This window comes from Carya illinoinensis, chromosome 5, assembly GCF_018687715.1.
Source record: "Carya illinoinensis cultivar Pawnee chromosome 5, C.illinoinensisPawnee_v1, whole genome shotgun sequence".
Taxonomy (NCBI): Eukaryota; Viridiplantae; Streptophyta; class Magnoliopsida; order Fagales; family Juglandaceae; genus Carya; species Carya illinoinensis.
The window spans coordinates 1,974,450-1,987,206 of NC_056756.1; the positions used below are offsets into that span (position 1 = coordinate 1,974,450).

At 35.7% G+C, this 12,757-nt stretch overlaps 3 protein-coding genes across 4 annotated transcripts; 1 reads left to right on the top strand and 2 right to left on the bottom strand.

The window, feature by feature from the left end:
- The first annotated feature begins 529 nt into the window (after positions 1-529).
- Positions 530-2,165, top strand: LOC122310587 (protein SOB FIVE-LIKE 5-like). Its single transcript, XM_043124590.1, has 4 exons — positions 530-1,344; positions 1,472-1,555; positions 1,655-1,728; positions 1,887-2,165. The coding sequence occupies exons 1-4, from the start codon at positions 934-936 to the stop codon at positions 1,918-1,920; spliced, it is 603 nt and encodes a 200-aa protein (XP_042980524.1). The 5' UTR covers positions 530-933; the 3' UTR covers positions 1,921-2,165.
- A 2,856-nt stretch (positions 2,166-5,021) lies between these two features.
- LOC122310588 lies at positions 5,022-6,095 on the bottom strand. The gene is made up of 3 exons (XM_043124591.1): positions 5,796-6,095; positions 5,610-5,656; positions 5,022-5,352 (listed from the first exon to the last, which is right to left on the bottom strand). Exons 1-3 carry the CDS (start codon positions 6,010-6,012, stop codon positions 5,221-5,223), a joined length of 396 nt encoding a protein of 131 aa, XP_042980525.1. The 5' UTR covers positions 6,013-6,095; the 3' UTR covers positions 5,022-5,220.
- Positions 6,096-6,513: 418 nt separating this feature from the next.
- LOC122310586 (magnesium transporter MRS2-3-like) lies at positions 6,514-12,670 on the bottom strand. Of its 2 annotated transcripts, XM_043124587.1 has the most exons (7): positions 12,287-12,670; positions 11,347-11,819; positions 8,377-8,580; positions 8,087-8,215; positions 7,747-7,910; positions 7,452-7,653; positions 6,514-7,222 (listed from the first exon to the last, which is right to left on the bottom strand). In XM_043124587.1, the coding sequence occupies exons 2-7, from the start codon at positions 11,758-11,760 to the stop codon at positions 6,932-6,934; spliced, it is 1,404 nt and encodes a 467-aa protein (XP_042980521.1). In that variant the 5' UTR covers positions 11,761-11,819; positions 12,287-12,670; the 3' UTR covers positions 6,514-6,931. The 2 variants fall into 2 exon arrangements, with proteins under 2 accessions (XP_042980521.1, XP_042980523.1); XM_043124589.1 differs by lacking the exons at positions 8,087-8,215; positions 12,287-12,670 and having other exon boundaries at positions 11,347-11,984.
- Between the last annotated feature and the right edge of the window lie 87 nt (positions 12,671-12,757).

The window sequence follows — 12,757 nt, forward strand, 5'->3', positions numbered from 1 at the left end:
GGGAGAGAGCCTCCAATCAGAGGACATGCACTGACAATAACCTAAATATTTATGTCATTTTATTTTGGGGTTCTGCAGCATCAAAAGCCTAATATGTTCGTTCTCTTGACCACACTTTCAGATTTTCAATTCTTCATTCCAATTGATTAAACATTATCAGTGCAGAGATTCAAAAAAGAGGGAAATTTGAGTAAAATGAGTAAAAATACTAGAAAGTATTCACTGTAATCTTGAAAATGAACATCCCATCTTTCCATATTTCTGCACTAAATCTGGTAAAATCTGCACCAAACCCTCTATTGGAGAACCACAGATACCTGGTGCACAGGATAGCTCATAGATACGGATATAAATTATAATAAGCCAACTAGAAACGACCATATTAATCAAATCAGAGATTGTCTCTAAATCACGCACAAAACTGAAGATAAGACTAAGAGTTTGTCATTTGTGAGAGAGAGAGAGAGAGAGAGAGAGAGAGGTGCATTACTGCAGAAGGGATAGGTGTCCATATACGGTGGAAGGGAGAAATGGACGTGTACCCGGTTTTGTTTAGAGGGTACACAGTGCCTCGCTGTCTAGCATGTGAAGTTGTAGCTTTTCCCCTTCTCTCCCTGTTACATGCACCCCCTTATAACCCTAACCCCAACCCGCACTTCTGATTCATTCGCTTACAGACCCGAATAGGGGGGAGAGAGTCAGGACAAAACTAGTCTAGGATTTTAGTCTGATTCCCTTTGAATTTTCCCACACGCCTCATTTCCACCCTTCCCATCTCACACTACTTGGAGAGAAGACAAAGTAGTCTTAAGAGTGCCGCTAGGAAGCTTGAGCGCGAGTGACTCTCAGTTTAGTTGTCTCTCTTTCTTGATAAATTCCAGGGCTTATATAAGAAAACCCATTTGGGATTTCCTTTGACCAAATTAGAGGAAAATGAATGTGTTTGATTCAGAATGCAGCAGTGGGTGCGAGTCTGGTTGGACTTTGTACTTGGAACACTCTTTCCTTTCTCCCAATGTTTCAAGTAGACATACTGGGTTTCTAGATAGAAAAGATCGTTTCTGTGCTGAATATAAAGATAAAAGAGCTAAAGAAGAGGCTGAAGAAGAAGAAGAGGACTTGTCTATGGTTTCTGATGCATCTTCTGGGCCTCCACATCCCTTTGAAGATGAAGGTTACGTCAATGATGACAGTGGGTGCTTTTACCCTGCGTCCAGAGCCGCCACATTGGCGAAGAATGTGGGGAAAAGGCAGAAAATAAAACAACACCGACACCGTAACGATCACGAACTGAATGATTTTCTCGATGACACTGCTAGCTCTCCTGTTATCAATTTCTCCTTGGTAAGTTCGCATATATAGGACCCTTAGCTAAAGTAATATCCAAAAATAGCACGATCCAACTGGTGTTGCTTGGAGAAATTAATTATTGGATTATATTTTATCCGATGGTTTCTTTAATATTTGGCAGAACAACTTCACTCTTGACAATAATCAACCTTCAATGGAGAGTGTCTTGGGTTTTTCACAAGGTTTCTCAGAAACTCGTTTTGAGGTACTTGCCCCTAACTCTTTCTGGGGTTTGATTGAAGCTTTTAGTTCTCTTTTGTAAATAATTATACAAAGTATATTTATAGCTGGTGCATTCTCGCAGCGTACACCTGCATTCCAAGAGCACTTCGGTTTTTCGAAGTCCACCCTGCCTGCAAACCAGCTTCAGAACAACCAGTTGAGTGCTGCTTATTAATATATTTCTTAATTTAAATTCTAATACCGTGGTACTATTGAAAGCTTTAATGGTTATGATTCATTGCATTCATTGCGTGAGCTATTAACATGCTAATGATTGTTCGTAATTAATTAACCGAAAAATTTCTTCTCTACAGGTGGTTTGAAGGGAAGAGGTTAGGATTGAGATGAGGTGATGTCCCTGCTTCTGCCGCTGATGCTGTTGTTACCATAGAAGTTGCTCTGAATGAAATGATAGCATGGCTGTCAAAGTAAAAGGAGACGGATCTCAAAAGGGATCTTGTTCCTTGCCTTTTATTTTCTTTTCTCTGCTTTTGCCTGTCAATGCAGTGGGAAACAACCTGAGGAATGCTTGGAAATAAATTTCTTGTTTGGAAAATTTAATTTCCTTGTCAATGAATAGTTGGTACAAATCAGCTTTGTCTTTTAGGCAGTCTCCATGCTGTCATGCCAGCTCTTGTTTTTTCATGGAGCCTCATGCAGTCTTTATATCACTTATTTGCACCTTTAGATGCTATTAGCTAACTTTACCTCATATGGCAATGTGAGCAAAAATTGGATGGTGTAGCTGCAATCCAGCAGAGCAATTTTTAATATCTGCTTCCAAAAGCTACAGTCTAAAACTGGAAGGAAAATTGCTATGGAAATGAATGTTCCCTGAAAACTTGGGGCTTACTGGGTGTTTCCTAATTATTCTTATTTATTGTCACATATTCCGCCACCCATATATGTTGTGTCCAACCTAAAACCATAAATCAGATATGTCGTGGTTATTGGATCTTGCAGATTGCAACTCCTAGCTCCCCTCTAATCCTTCATCCCTTGCTTCCCACAATAAATCCTTATCAAATCTTATGATGCATATCAATCTTTCAGCAAATTCCAGTCAGTCTCACCCGTCCAACCTACAAACAAACGAACAAGTCCTCGGAAGTGACCGTAAAGAAAGGAAGCAATAGATTGGCAAATTAATCAGAAAGTAAACGGGTAGCGAGAGATAGAGATAGAGCTGTCATGCGGTTCTAGTAATGCTTTGGGTGCTTTTGATATTTCTTTAAACCATAACTTTTCAACGAAAGGACGGAATGAAGTAACCACTCGCTAGACATGCCATCCAAACACATAATTATAATGTCATGATTTGGTGGAATCCCTCAAATCCTTGTTAAAAAGCTTACTATTGTAGAAGAAGAACCAAATCTTAGAGAAGGCTTGGGCACTGATAAGGACAATAAACTTGTCTCTGATAATCCAGACAAGGTTCCATCCGTCCTGATAGTTCTTTTCCTCATGACAGCACGACATTTTAGGCCTAGTTTGCACATGAAAAATAATGCAGGAAAATGAAAAGTATAATGGGTGATGGGCAATCAGTACAGAGTGCACGGATGAGGCGGAAATGCCAAACTTAATGTGGGACTATGTCATATGCATCTCCATGACCCTTTTTTAAGTCCACGAGATCCTGCCTGTGATCTTTCTGACCTAATGGAACATGCTCCATTTTGTTTAATATGTCATCTTTATCTCATTTGGAAAGATCTTCATTTCTCAAATATTTAATGTATACGACATTTATTTATGCAACTTTCCTCCTTCCAAGCCTGTCCGCCATTGAAGCTGTCATTGGACTTGATGTCATGCACAATTATGTGTCTTTCCCTGGATTTCTTTATTCCTCTAACTATTCCCAGTCCGTTCCTACTCAAATAAAAAAAGCTGGGTTTCTGCTAGAAATGTTGAGAAAGATAAAGAAAAGATAGCACTTGGGAATTTAGGATGTCCAAATTTTAAGCTTTGCTCACATGCCCTTTTTCATATTTAATTCTCCGGTCCAGTAATGGAGTATTCCACTAGTCAACAAATTGCAGAAGGAAAAGAAAAAATGTGGAAGCAAGGTAATGACAAATAATAAAAATAAAATAAAAAAGGAGAAGGTTTTAGTCTTTGCCTCACTGCATTCCATCATCAGATTGGATAAGGAGGATCTAAGAGGTATGGGAGAAACTTCTTCTGCCCTTCCAACCACCGCCAAAACAAAACCTTCAATTTACTGTAACATAGAGACGGGGGGAAGGGAGGGGGCTTTGTTGTTTCTTACAAGAGCTCTGATATCTACTTCTGCCTGCAATGCTGTGTTAACTTCGAGTGTTCCCATTTCTTTAGACAAAACCATTCCACATCCCTTATCATCTCTGCCATGGACATGAATATGTTATGAATCAGGAAGCATGGAAGCACTAGGTCCACTGTCACGACCAAAGAGTTGACAGTACCAATAAATAGTGAAATCTAATTTTGGCAAAGGGCGCTTTTGCTGGTCGTGGCCAATTATTATCATAAAAACTGTGATGTGTCTCGTTACAGGACCAGTAAATTGATTTCAACATAACTTGTGTGCTTGTGCTTGAAAGAAGGGAACATAACACACATACATATCCCACTTTCATTCAAGCCAGGGCGCTGAACATGCATTTTAACTCTCTCCACCGTAAAGATGAGTGCCTCGTCAAGAATCAGCGGCACAGTCTGCAAAGTTCTGGAAAGGGTGGATAAATCTCTTAGCTATGAGGCCCCCGTAAATCAAAACATGTTAGCAATAGAGATTCTTCTTATCTATACGCCTAGTTTGGTTTGGACAAAATCTTGAGGAGTTCGGTCGTGAAGATTTTTTATTCACAACTATTCAATTCATGTCGGTTATGACATATACAGCAGATGCAGGAAAATGAGATTCTACAATTATTATTATTATTATTATTATTATTCAGATATAAGCTTAAGTTAGCCCGATGGGCCCAGAATTGTGGCTGAGGTGGAATGCTATCATAATAAAACTAAGAAAAGGGCCCAAAACCGCGGATACTTTGGGCCAAAACATGACAGCGCAATCCATTGTGCAGCATCACAATAATTATGTTGGGGCTCAACCAAATTTCAACCCCATGAATGCTTGTGGTCTCAATTCCAGGTTCAAAGTTCAAACTTTGTGCAGCATCACATACTGTTTTCGTTGTAAGGCCAAACCTGCCTAGGAATTGGAGACCTGATAAGATATCAAACACCTACAGCTATTTTCCCCTTCACTCCTGAATAGATTATAAGAATTTATAATAAATTGCTTTGGCAAACCAAGTATTTTACTGGAGCAGTTTGCACAGACTCGAATGGCAGAAGGCCATCCATTGATGTGTTAATTGCCCATAGTTTAAATGAGTTTTAAACAGTAAATGATTGCTCCTCAGCTGGAAATATATATACAACTCATTCCATATGGAAATTTCACGCAAAAAATGAGCATTATCAAGTCACCAAAGCAGGAACTTGCTGAACATTTGGAACTTGAAAGCGTGGTAGAAGTTGGTCTAATAGAAGTTGCAGTAAAAGGGTGGAAAACAAGTCAAAATGTTGCTGCCAATAACATCTTTTAAGCAGCTTATACAGTTTCAAAAAGTGATGTGAAACGTCCTCTCATTTGTTTTTTTGAAGCCAATCAATAATACCCTTCTCTGCCTCTGAAAGCTGCTCTTGGTTTCCCTTCGAAGCTCCTTCCACAAACTCAAAGTAGTCCTTGTAATTGCGCTTGTAGTAACTATCCAGTCTCTGCAACATAATCATAATAATGATAAAATGCACGTCATATATTTTGCTTGAAAGGTGCATGAAAATATAGTGTTATTTTGAATCGCCACCCTAAAATTGAAAGGGGAAAAAATCTCAAGAGTTTTTAAGTTCTAGAAAGTAGCATCTTTTTTCTTCATTTGTTAATTGAACGCGCTGTAAAAAGCTCAACGGTTTCAATCTAATCTACCATACAAAAAATGAAAGTAGGAAATCTGTGCAGCCAAGAAATTATTCACCTCCTTGTCATTTTTGGACTTGTTTTCCTCTGACTTCTTCAGATACTCTGAAAAGATTATCAAGTGCCAATTAATCAGAAGAATGAAAGGGCGGACGGCTAAGCTAAATATATGGGCACCCAAAAACTATGACAAAAAAGGAAAAAAAAAAAAAATGCGACTGAGGCTGAAGAGAGAAATCAATACGTTTAAGAAGGTCAGTCCTGGAGTCGGCGACTTGGGGAGCAAAAACCAGAGTGGAAAAGAGGAGGCATCTCCTTCCAATGTCTGAGGTGGTGGTGGTGGTGGTTGTTGAAGATGGTGTTTTTCGCTCTCTTCTATGGACTGCCTGCACGTTAGATGAAGCAAACCTGTTCACAGTGACAGTCAGTGCCATCAATATACTTTGGCCTATTGAACTCATTTCAGAGCTACCATTGACAACTCTCTCTCTCTCTCTCTCTCTCTCTGGGGTACGAGTACAACCACCAGTTCAATAGAAATATGGATATGATGATAAGGTTTCCTTTCTTACCGACGGTATCTCCTAACCCTCAATTAGACATTAATGTATTTCAGTAACCACTTACCACGCAAATTAAATGCGACGTGCCGTAGTCCCTTCAAATGCACGGGTGTTTGGAATGACAATATTTGTCATATTTCGAGTGATCACGTTTTAAATAGATTTTTATTCGACTGATTAACTTACAAAATTACTTCAAATGTATCACATCAATATAAAAAATTGTAACACTCAAAATAAAGAGCAGTATTACTTGAGGTGTTAAAGTACCTAAGACTTGGATAAAAAAATAAAAAATAAAAACTTTTTGAGGAGAACATTGTCTCTCAGGCCCCGGCTCAACTGATTATGTTCATCATTTTCTGTATTCATCTAACCCTTGACGTAGAAACTAGAAACTAGAAAACAGCCCAGATATATTGGTTTTCAGTGTATGGAAGCCTACAAACTATAGCACGGACGTTATTTACTATAAAAGCTCTTATGTTTGAATCGCATGTTGCAACATGTTTTTTTCGAGCAGTCTATGATAGAAATTGTAAGATGTGTAGAAAGTTATGGTTCTGTCTGTGCAAAATGAAGGCAAATCAGTTACACAACAAACTAGCAGTCAAAACCCTCTACAGTCCACAGGAACCGTAGCATCCCTGATCTCTCCACTGCGAACAGCTCGATGCTGGTATTCATGCTAAAAGACCAGTGACCACAAAAATACAGTAAGGGGGTAGATATGCAGAAACAGATCTTTTGGTTCTCTATGTAGTATTGTCAAGCAGGACCAGCACAAAGATGCATGAAATTGATGGCCTATCTCCCTTCACCTTTCTAGCAATCTCTTGCGTTTGTACAAGGCAATAGCAAAGACGTATAAGAATATGCTTCCAGCAGTGCTTCCCCCAATAGTCCACATGAACTTTTTTGGCCCTAATACCTGATCCTTGAACAACTCTATTCTGATGTTCATTCCCATAATGCCAGCCACAACAACAAAGGAACTCAGGACAAGAGTTGCAGTTGATAACATGACCCCCATTTGCAGGAGAAGGTTCTGTTTGTCGTCCAGCATTATGTTGATGTAGTCCTCTGTGTCGTCTACATACTCCCTCAGCTTCCAAGTGACAACCACCAGAAAAGAATGAGGTATGCTAACAATGGAAAAGTCAATCGAAAGCATGCTTGAAATAAAAGAAACCACAACAGAGATTTGTTTTCAGAGAAATACCAAATTCTTTTGCCACAAGAGCAATTGGTTTTGAACCATGTTGGTGCTTATGTTTATAAGAAAGGGAAAGAGAAAACCCCTAAGAGAAAATTGAGGGTAAAATAGGTTTCCATACCGTGGTTAATTTGTTTAGTGTACCGTCAATTTGCACAAAATATGACTCCAAGACCATTTCAAGCTCCTTTACATCAAGGTTCTTGTTCCCACCACTGTGAATAGTGGCAGTGCGGTTCCCACCAGGGTTGTCAGGGTTATATCCACCTTTGTAAGCATTGGAACACCCACCAGTTTGCAAAGATATTTTGGGAGGCATCATCCTGATAAAATGCAATGGGAAATTCTAGATGCGACAGAAGCCAATGGAAGGTTGTAATTTATAAGATAAAAATGAGACTTATATGGTTACATGCCAATCATGCATATCTGATTGAGAGACTTCATCAACCGTTTCATCTATCTCATTCATGGAGGAATCAGAATAATCTTCTAGGTTTTGAAGAACCAACTTTTCTGTCAAATACATTTCAGCCATATCTTCTTCATCATCTAGCAAGTTTTCTAATTCATCCCTTACCTGAACATCATGAGCATGAGTACCACAATTAAAAGCAAATATGCAAATATGGAATACAACAATGTGGTTCAATTGTTCTGTCATCCAAACTATATATGAACAACCATGTACAGGGCGTTATCATCTTAACTGATTGATAAAATGCATATTGGTTCTCAATCCTAACACTACAAAACCTTTTGAACACGTCCGGTTAAAGCAACCAAGCGGCTTTTAATATGGCGAACACGGTCCAAATTGAGAGTACTAATCGTTGAAGTCAGCTTATCTAACGCAGAATTAGCCTCCTGATCCAACGTCCTTGCCTAGTTTGGTGACAACAAAGTAGAAATAAAAGTAAGCTATATCACACACACACAAGCTGACATGCAAGAAAAAACTATCAAATGGAAAAGGGAATAACATTTCACACACATAAGCTGATACGCAAGAAAAAACTACAAATGGAAAAGGGAATAACACTTACTTCGGTTTCTAAGCAACTGCAAGCAGCCTCGAGGCATGCCTCCAATGCAACAAACTCAAACGGAAGAACTTCTGATCCATCTTGATTCTCAATGTCACACTTCCCCTCCACCTTCCTCGACTCATCTCGATTCTCAGACACCCTTGACTGTGGTATATCTAGTTCATACAAATTCTTCCCGTTTGAACCATCACCATTGCCCTCCTGAAAAAGCGACACAATAAATAACAAAAGCTACAAAAAGAAACAATAAACCAGCACAAAGAAAAGAAAAGGAGGTCTGGTCTACTCCTCAAGTTCTGTTTTAGCTTGTATTTAGGTGTATTCACTTGTATACATCCTGTATGCTTGGGCTATGCCTATTTACTTGGAATAAAATTCTCTTATTAACTATAAAAAAAACAATGACGTTATTATTATCTTTAAATAGTAAGGAAAAATAAACAGAAAATGATTTGAATTTAGGATGAAACTCCAACATTTTTTTTCATAAGTAGGATGAGACTCGAACATTTTTTTTTCATAAGTAGGATGAAACTCAAACACGTGGCTAGCTAATAGAAAGAGGATATAGCTAACAGATGAGATGAAATGATATATTTTGTTGCAAATTGAATAAAATATTATTAAAATATTATTTTTACCTTGAGATTTGAAAAAATTGAATTATTTATTATGTTTTGTGTGAAAGTTTAAAAAAATTGTAATGATTATATAAGATAAGATGAGATAATTATAACCAAACTAGCCCTAAACATGTAGCACATGTGACATACATGATTGATGGCATGGTCGAAATGATGCTATTAACTAGGGCTGAGAATCGGCCGGTCCAGACAAGATAAACTGACCGGACCGAATTGGGATTGGCTCGGTTCAATTTTCAAGGGACCAGTCCTGGTCCAAGGGTTTTTCACCCCGGACTAGATTGAATAGAAATTTAAAAAAAAAATTATTTATATAATAATTGTTTATAATTAATTATATAATTATATATGGTATAAAAAAAATACTAATAGTCTAATAGAGACTGTACTTATACTTATACTAATATAGTTATACTAAATCACTATAATACTAAATCACTATAACTAATACTTCAACAATAACAGTGACCTATACTAATAGTCTACTATTAATACTAATATACTATTATATAATTTATATAGTTATACTAATCACTATAATTAATGCCATGTATAGCTATATAGTATATTTATCACTATAATTAATATAATTTAATTATCACTATACGTATATTTAATTAATATAATTATCACTATACTATAATTTATATAGTAATACTAATCACTATAGTTAATACTTATATAGTTATACTAAAACACTGATTCACCATAACTAATATTACTAATATATAGATATATTAATGGTCTAATACTATTATAAGTTATATAATTATACTAATCATAATAAGTTAATAACTAAATCACTACAAATATAACTATATATATATTTAGTATGAATGTATTATTATATTATTTAATATATAACTATAATATATAGTACTAGTATATATTCATATATTATAAGAGCTATAACATAAATATAATATAGAAATTATAATATACTAAATCACCATAACATTATAACTAATATTAATATATAACTATACTAATAGTCCACTATTAATATTATCATATAATTATACTAATCACTATAATTAATACTAATATATAGCTATATAGTATACTTATACAGTTGTACTAATACTATTAGTCTATTGTATAGTCTAAGACTCTCAATTCTAATATAGGCTATATAGCTATAACTGATATTAATATTTATAATAATACTAATAATGTAGAATATAGTTATACTAACTAACTGATTCAACATAACTAATATTACTAATATAATATAACTATATTGAATTACTAATAGTCTAATACTAATACAATTATATAGTTATACTAATCATAAATTCATAATAACTAAATCATTATAAGTCTATAACTATATATATTTAGTATCAATGTATTATTATATTCTTTAATGTATAACTATTAACTATAATATATAGTACTAGTATATATATTAATATATTAACATATTATAAAGTTATAGTATAAATTATAATATATCATATATGTATAAATTTATAATAGTATCAGTATAGTTAACTTAATATGTAATATGTTAGTATTAAATCACTATAACTACTTAGAGTATTAGTAATAAGAGTATTATTATTATTATTATTACTATTATTTAATTTAGTATTACATATAATATTATTATTATTACGTATAGTTATTAGTTATAGTATTAGTACTAGTATATTATTAGTTATAATAAATGAGTTAATAACTATTACTAATTTACTATATACTAATAGACTAATAGTATTAGAGTATTACTATTATATATAATAGTTAATACGTATATATATATTAAATATATTATAATATAATTACATAAGTATTAAATAAAATGTCATTGAATAAAAAAAAAGTTATAGAGTGGACTGACCAGACTGAACTGGATCGTCCCGAATGGGACCGGACTGGACCGGTCTAGGGTGGAAAAACCCTAGGTCCGGTCCGGTCCACAAAACCTCTTGGGATTGGACCAAACTCCTCTTAGTATTAACGAGGGATAATGATGCCTTTATACTTCATTTATTATTATTTACTATTCAATTTTTTTTTTTGGCTATGGATTAAAAATTACTTTCTTGTATAATTTTAAAAAAATAAATTCAATCAATTAAATTAATTTAAAATAAATTCAATTTTATAAAAATCAATTCAAAAAATAAATAATAATAAAAAAAGTAGTTGCAAGGGTATCATTAAGAGACAGACAGACTGTTTCCAAAAAAAAAAAGAGCGAGAGAGAAAAACTGAAAGTATATCTAAACTAAATAACGAAAACGGGAAACTTTACGAAATCATTGACTGAGATAGGATAATTAGATCCTATTCCAAGGAAGGGTTGAAGACAACCAACCTGATGTTTAGATGCGTGGTGGTGACTCAGAAGACAGCTCTGGAGCTCCTCAATAAAGGGAGTCACAGATGGGTCACGCAAATTCAGCAAAAGAACCTCATGAGCCGTAATTATCGCTTTTATATGCTCCAGATTGATCACGATCGCCCTCTCACGGCCTAGAATGGTTGATGGGTAGGAGAGAATTGGGTCGAGGATCCGAAGGTCTCGGGCGGGGAGACCCGTGCGGCGCATGATGGCATGCTTCCCGGCTTCCACCACGTGCGTCTTGCCCAATGTATCCACCACCATCCAGGCCCGAATCCCGGTTCCTTTTTTTCTTAGCCACGTGGAGGCGGTCAGTACCTGCTCTGGGCTGTCTTCTGGTTGCCCAATGCCGGGCTTTTGCTCGGCGGAAAGAACACAACCACTCATCTTTCTCTCTTCCTCGGTGTCTCTGCGTTTCTTAGTGGGGACTAACTCCAACAAAGAGGCTACAATAAGGGGATGAGAGGGAGTGTCAGGTTGCAACTGAACAAGATGGCACCGTGTCTGGTTAATACCGGAGAGCCGAAGTATTATCTGGATGACGAAAAAGTCAAGATTTTTTTTTTCGTTTTTATTGAGGAAGATTGTATCCGGAATATCTTATGCATCTGAAGTAAGTAATCAATTAAGGAAAACCTTTGCTATAAAAATAGTAACAATTCCAGGACGTCTCTATATTCTTTTCATACTTTTGCAAGTACTTGCCTGGATTAAAAGTTGTGCTACTAGCCTATTAAGAATAATTTTAATTAACATCTCTACACACCATATATTATATATATTTTCATTTTCTCTATAATAAATATGTGATAGGTAGATAATAAATAAAACAAATCAAATAATTTAATAAAAATAAAATAAAATAAAAATAAAAAAATATTAAATCTATAATATAGAATGATGAATAATATACCTCAACTAGTAATACTGAGTTAAGTGGGACAGGTTATGGGACAGCCCAAAATAGGTAGCCCCAATACAGACGAAGCCCAAAGATGATGGTTGATGTAGGTGAGCGCGTGGTTTCAAATTATGGCTATTGGGCTGAAAGGAGGAGTGGCGTCATCCATGATCCCCTTGTAAGCGGTCCAGTCCAAGAACTAGTGGTTGCAACTTGCAACCAAAATTCTAAATTAGGTGTCAATAAATTATGAAAAAATATATATGTAATTGTAAATTCGTAGTTGGTAGTTGGTGACCACCAGATTTACAATCCAGAGAAAACAGACTAAACATATATTTAGGAAGTTGAACTAGAGAAAGAGAAACTTACCTTCCCTGTAAACATGCTGCCAATATCAAAATATTGCTAAGGGGGTTGAGATTCAGTTTAAACCAATTAGCCACAAGAAGAGAATCGGATACAACAATGAGCTCATAAACG

Excerpts from the sequence above, each read along its gene's own strand:
- LOC122310587 (XM_043124590.1), top strand. The coding sequence starts at position 934 with ATGAATGTGTTTGATTCAGAATGCAGCAGTGGGTGCGAGTCTGGTTGG. Across the intron at positions 1,345-1,471 it reads CTGTTATCAATTTCTCCTTG|AACAACTTCACTCTTGACAA; the intron begins GTAAGTTCGCAT and ends AATATTTGGCAG. Across the intron at positions 1,556-1,654 it reads TCTCAGAAACTCGTTTTGAG|CGTACACCTGCATTCCAAGA; the intron begins GTACTTGCCCCT and ends GCATTCTCGCAG.
- LOC122310588 (XM_043124591.1), bottom strand. The coding sequence starts at position 6,012 with ATGAGTTCAATAGGCCAAAGTATATTGATGGCACTGACTGTCACTGTG. Across the intron at positions 5,657-5,795 it reads CAGGACTGACCTTCTTAAAC|AGTATCTGAAGAAGTCAGAG; the intron begins GTATTGATTTCT and ends TAATCTTTTCAG. Across the intron at positions 5,353-5,609 it reads AGTCCAAAAATGACAAGGAG|AGACTGGATAGTTACTACAA; the intron begins GTGAATAATTTC and ends ATTATGTTGCAG.
- LOC122310586 (XM_043124587.1), bottom strand. The coding sequence starts at position 11,760 with ATGAGTGGTTGTGTTCTTTCCGCCGAGCAAAAGCCCGGCATTGGGCAA. Across the intron at positions 8,581-11,346 it reads ACCACGCATCTAAACATCAG|GAGGGCAATGGTGATGGTTC; the intron begins GTTGGTTGTCTT and ends TCGCTTTTTCAG. Across the intron at positions 7,223-7,451 it reads CACTAAACAAATTAACCACG|CTGAGGGAGTATGTAGACGA; the intron begins GTATGGAAACCT and ends GTCACTTGGAAG.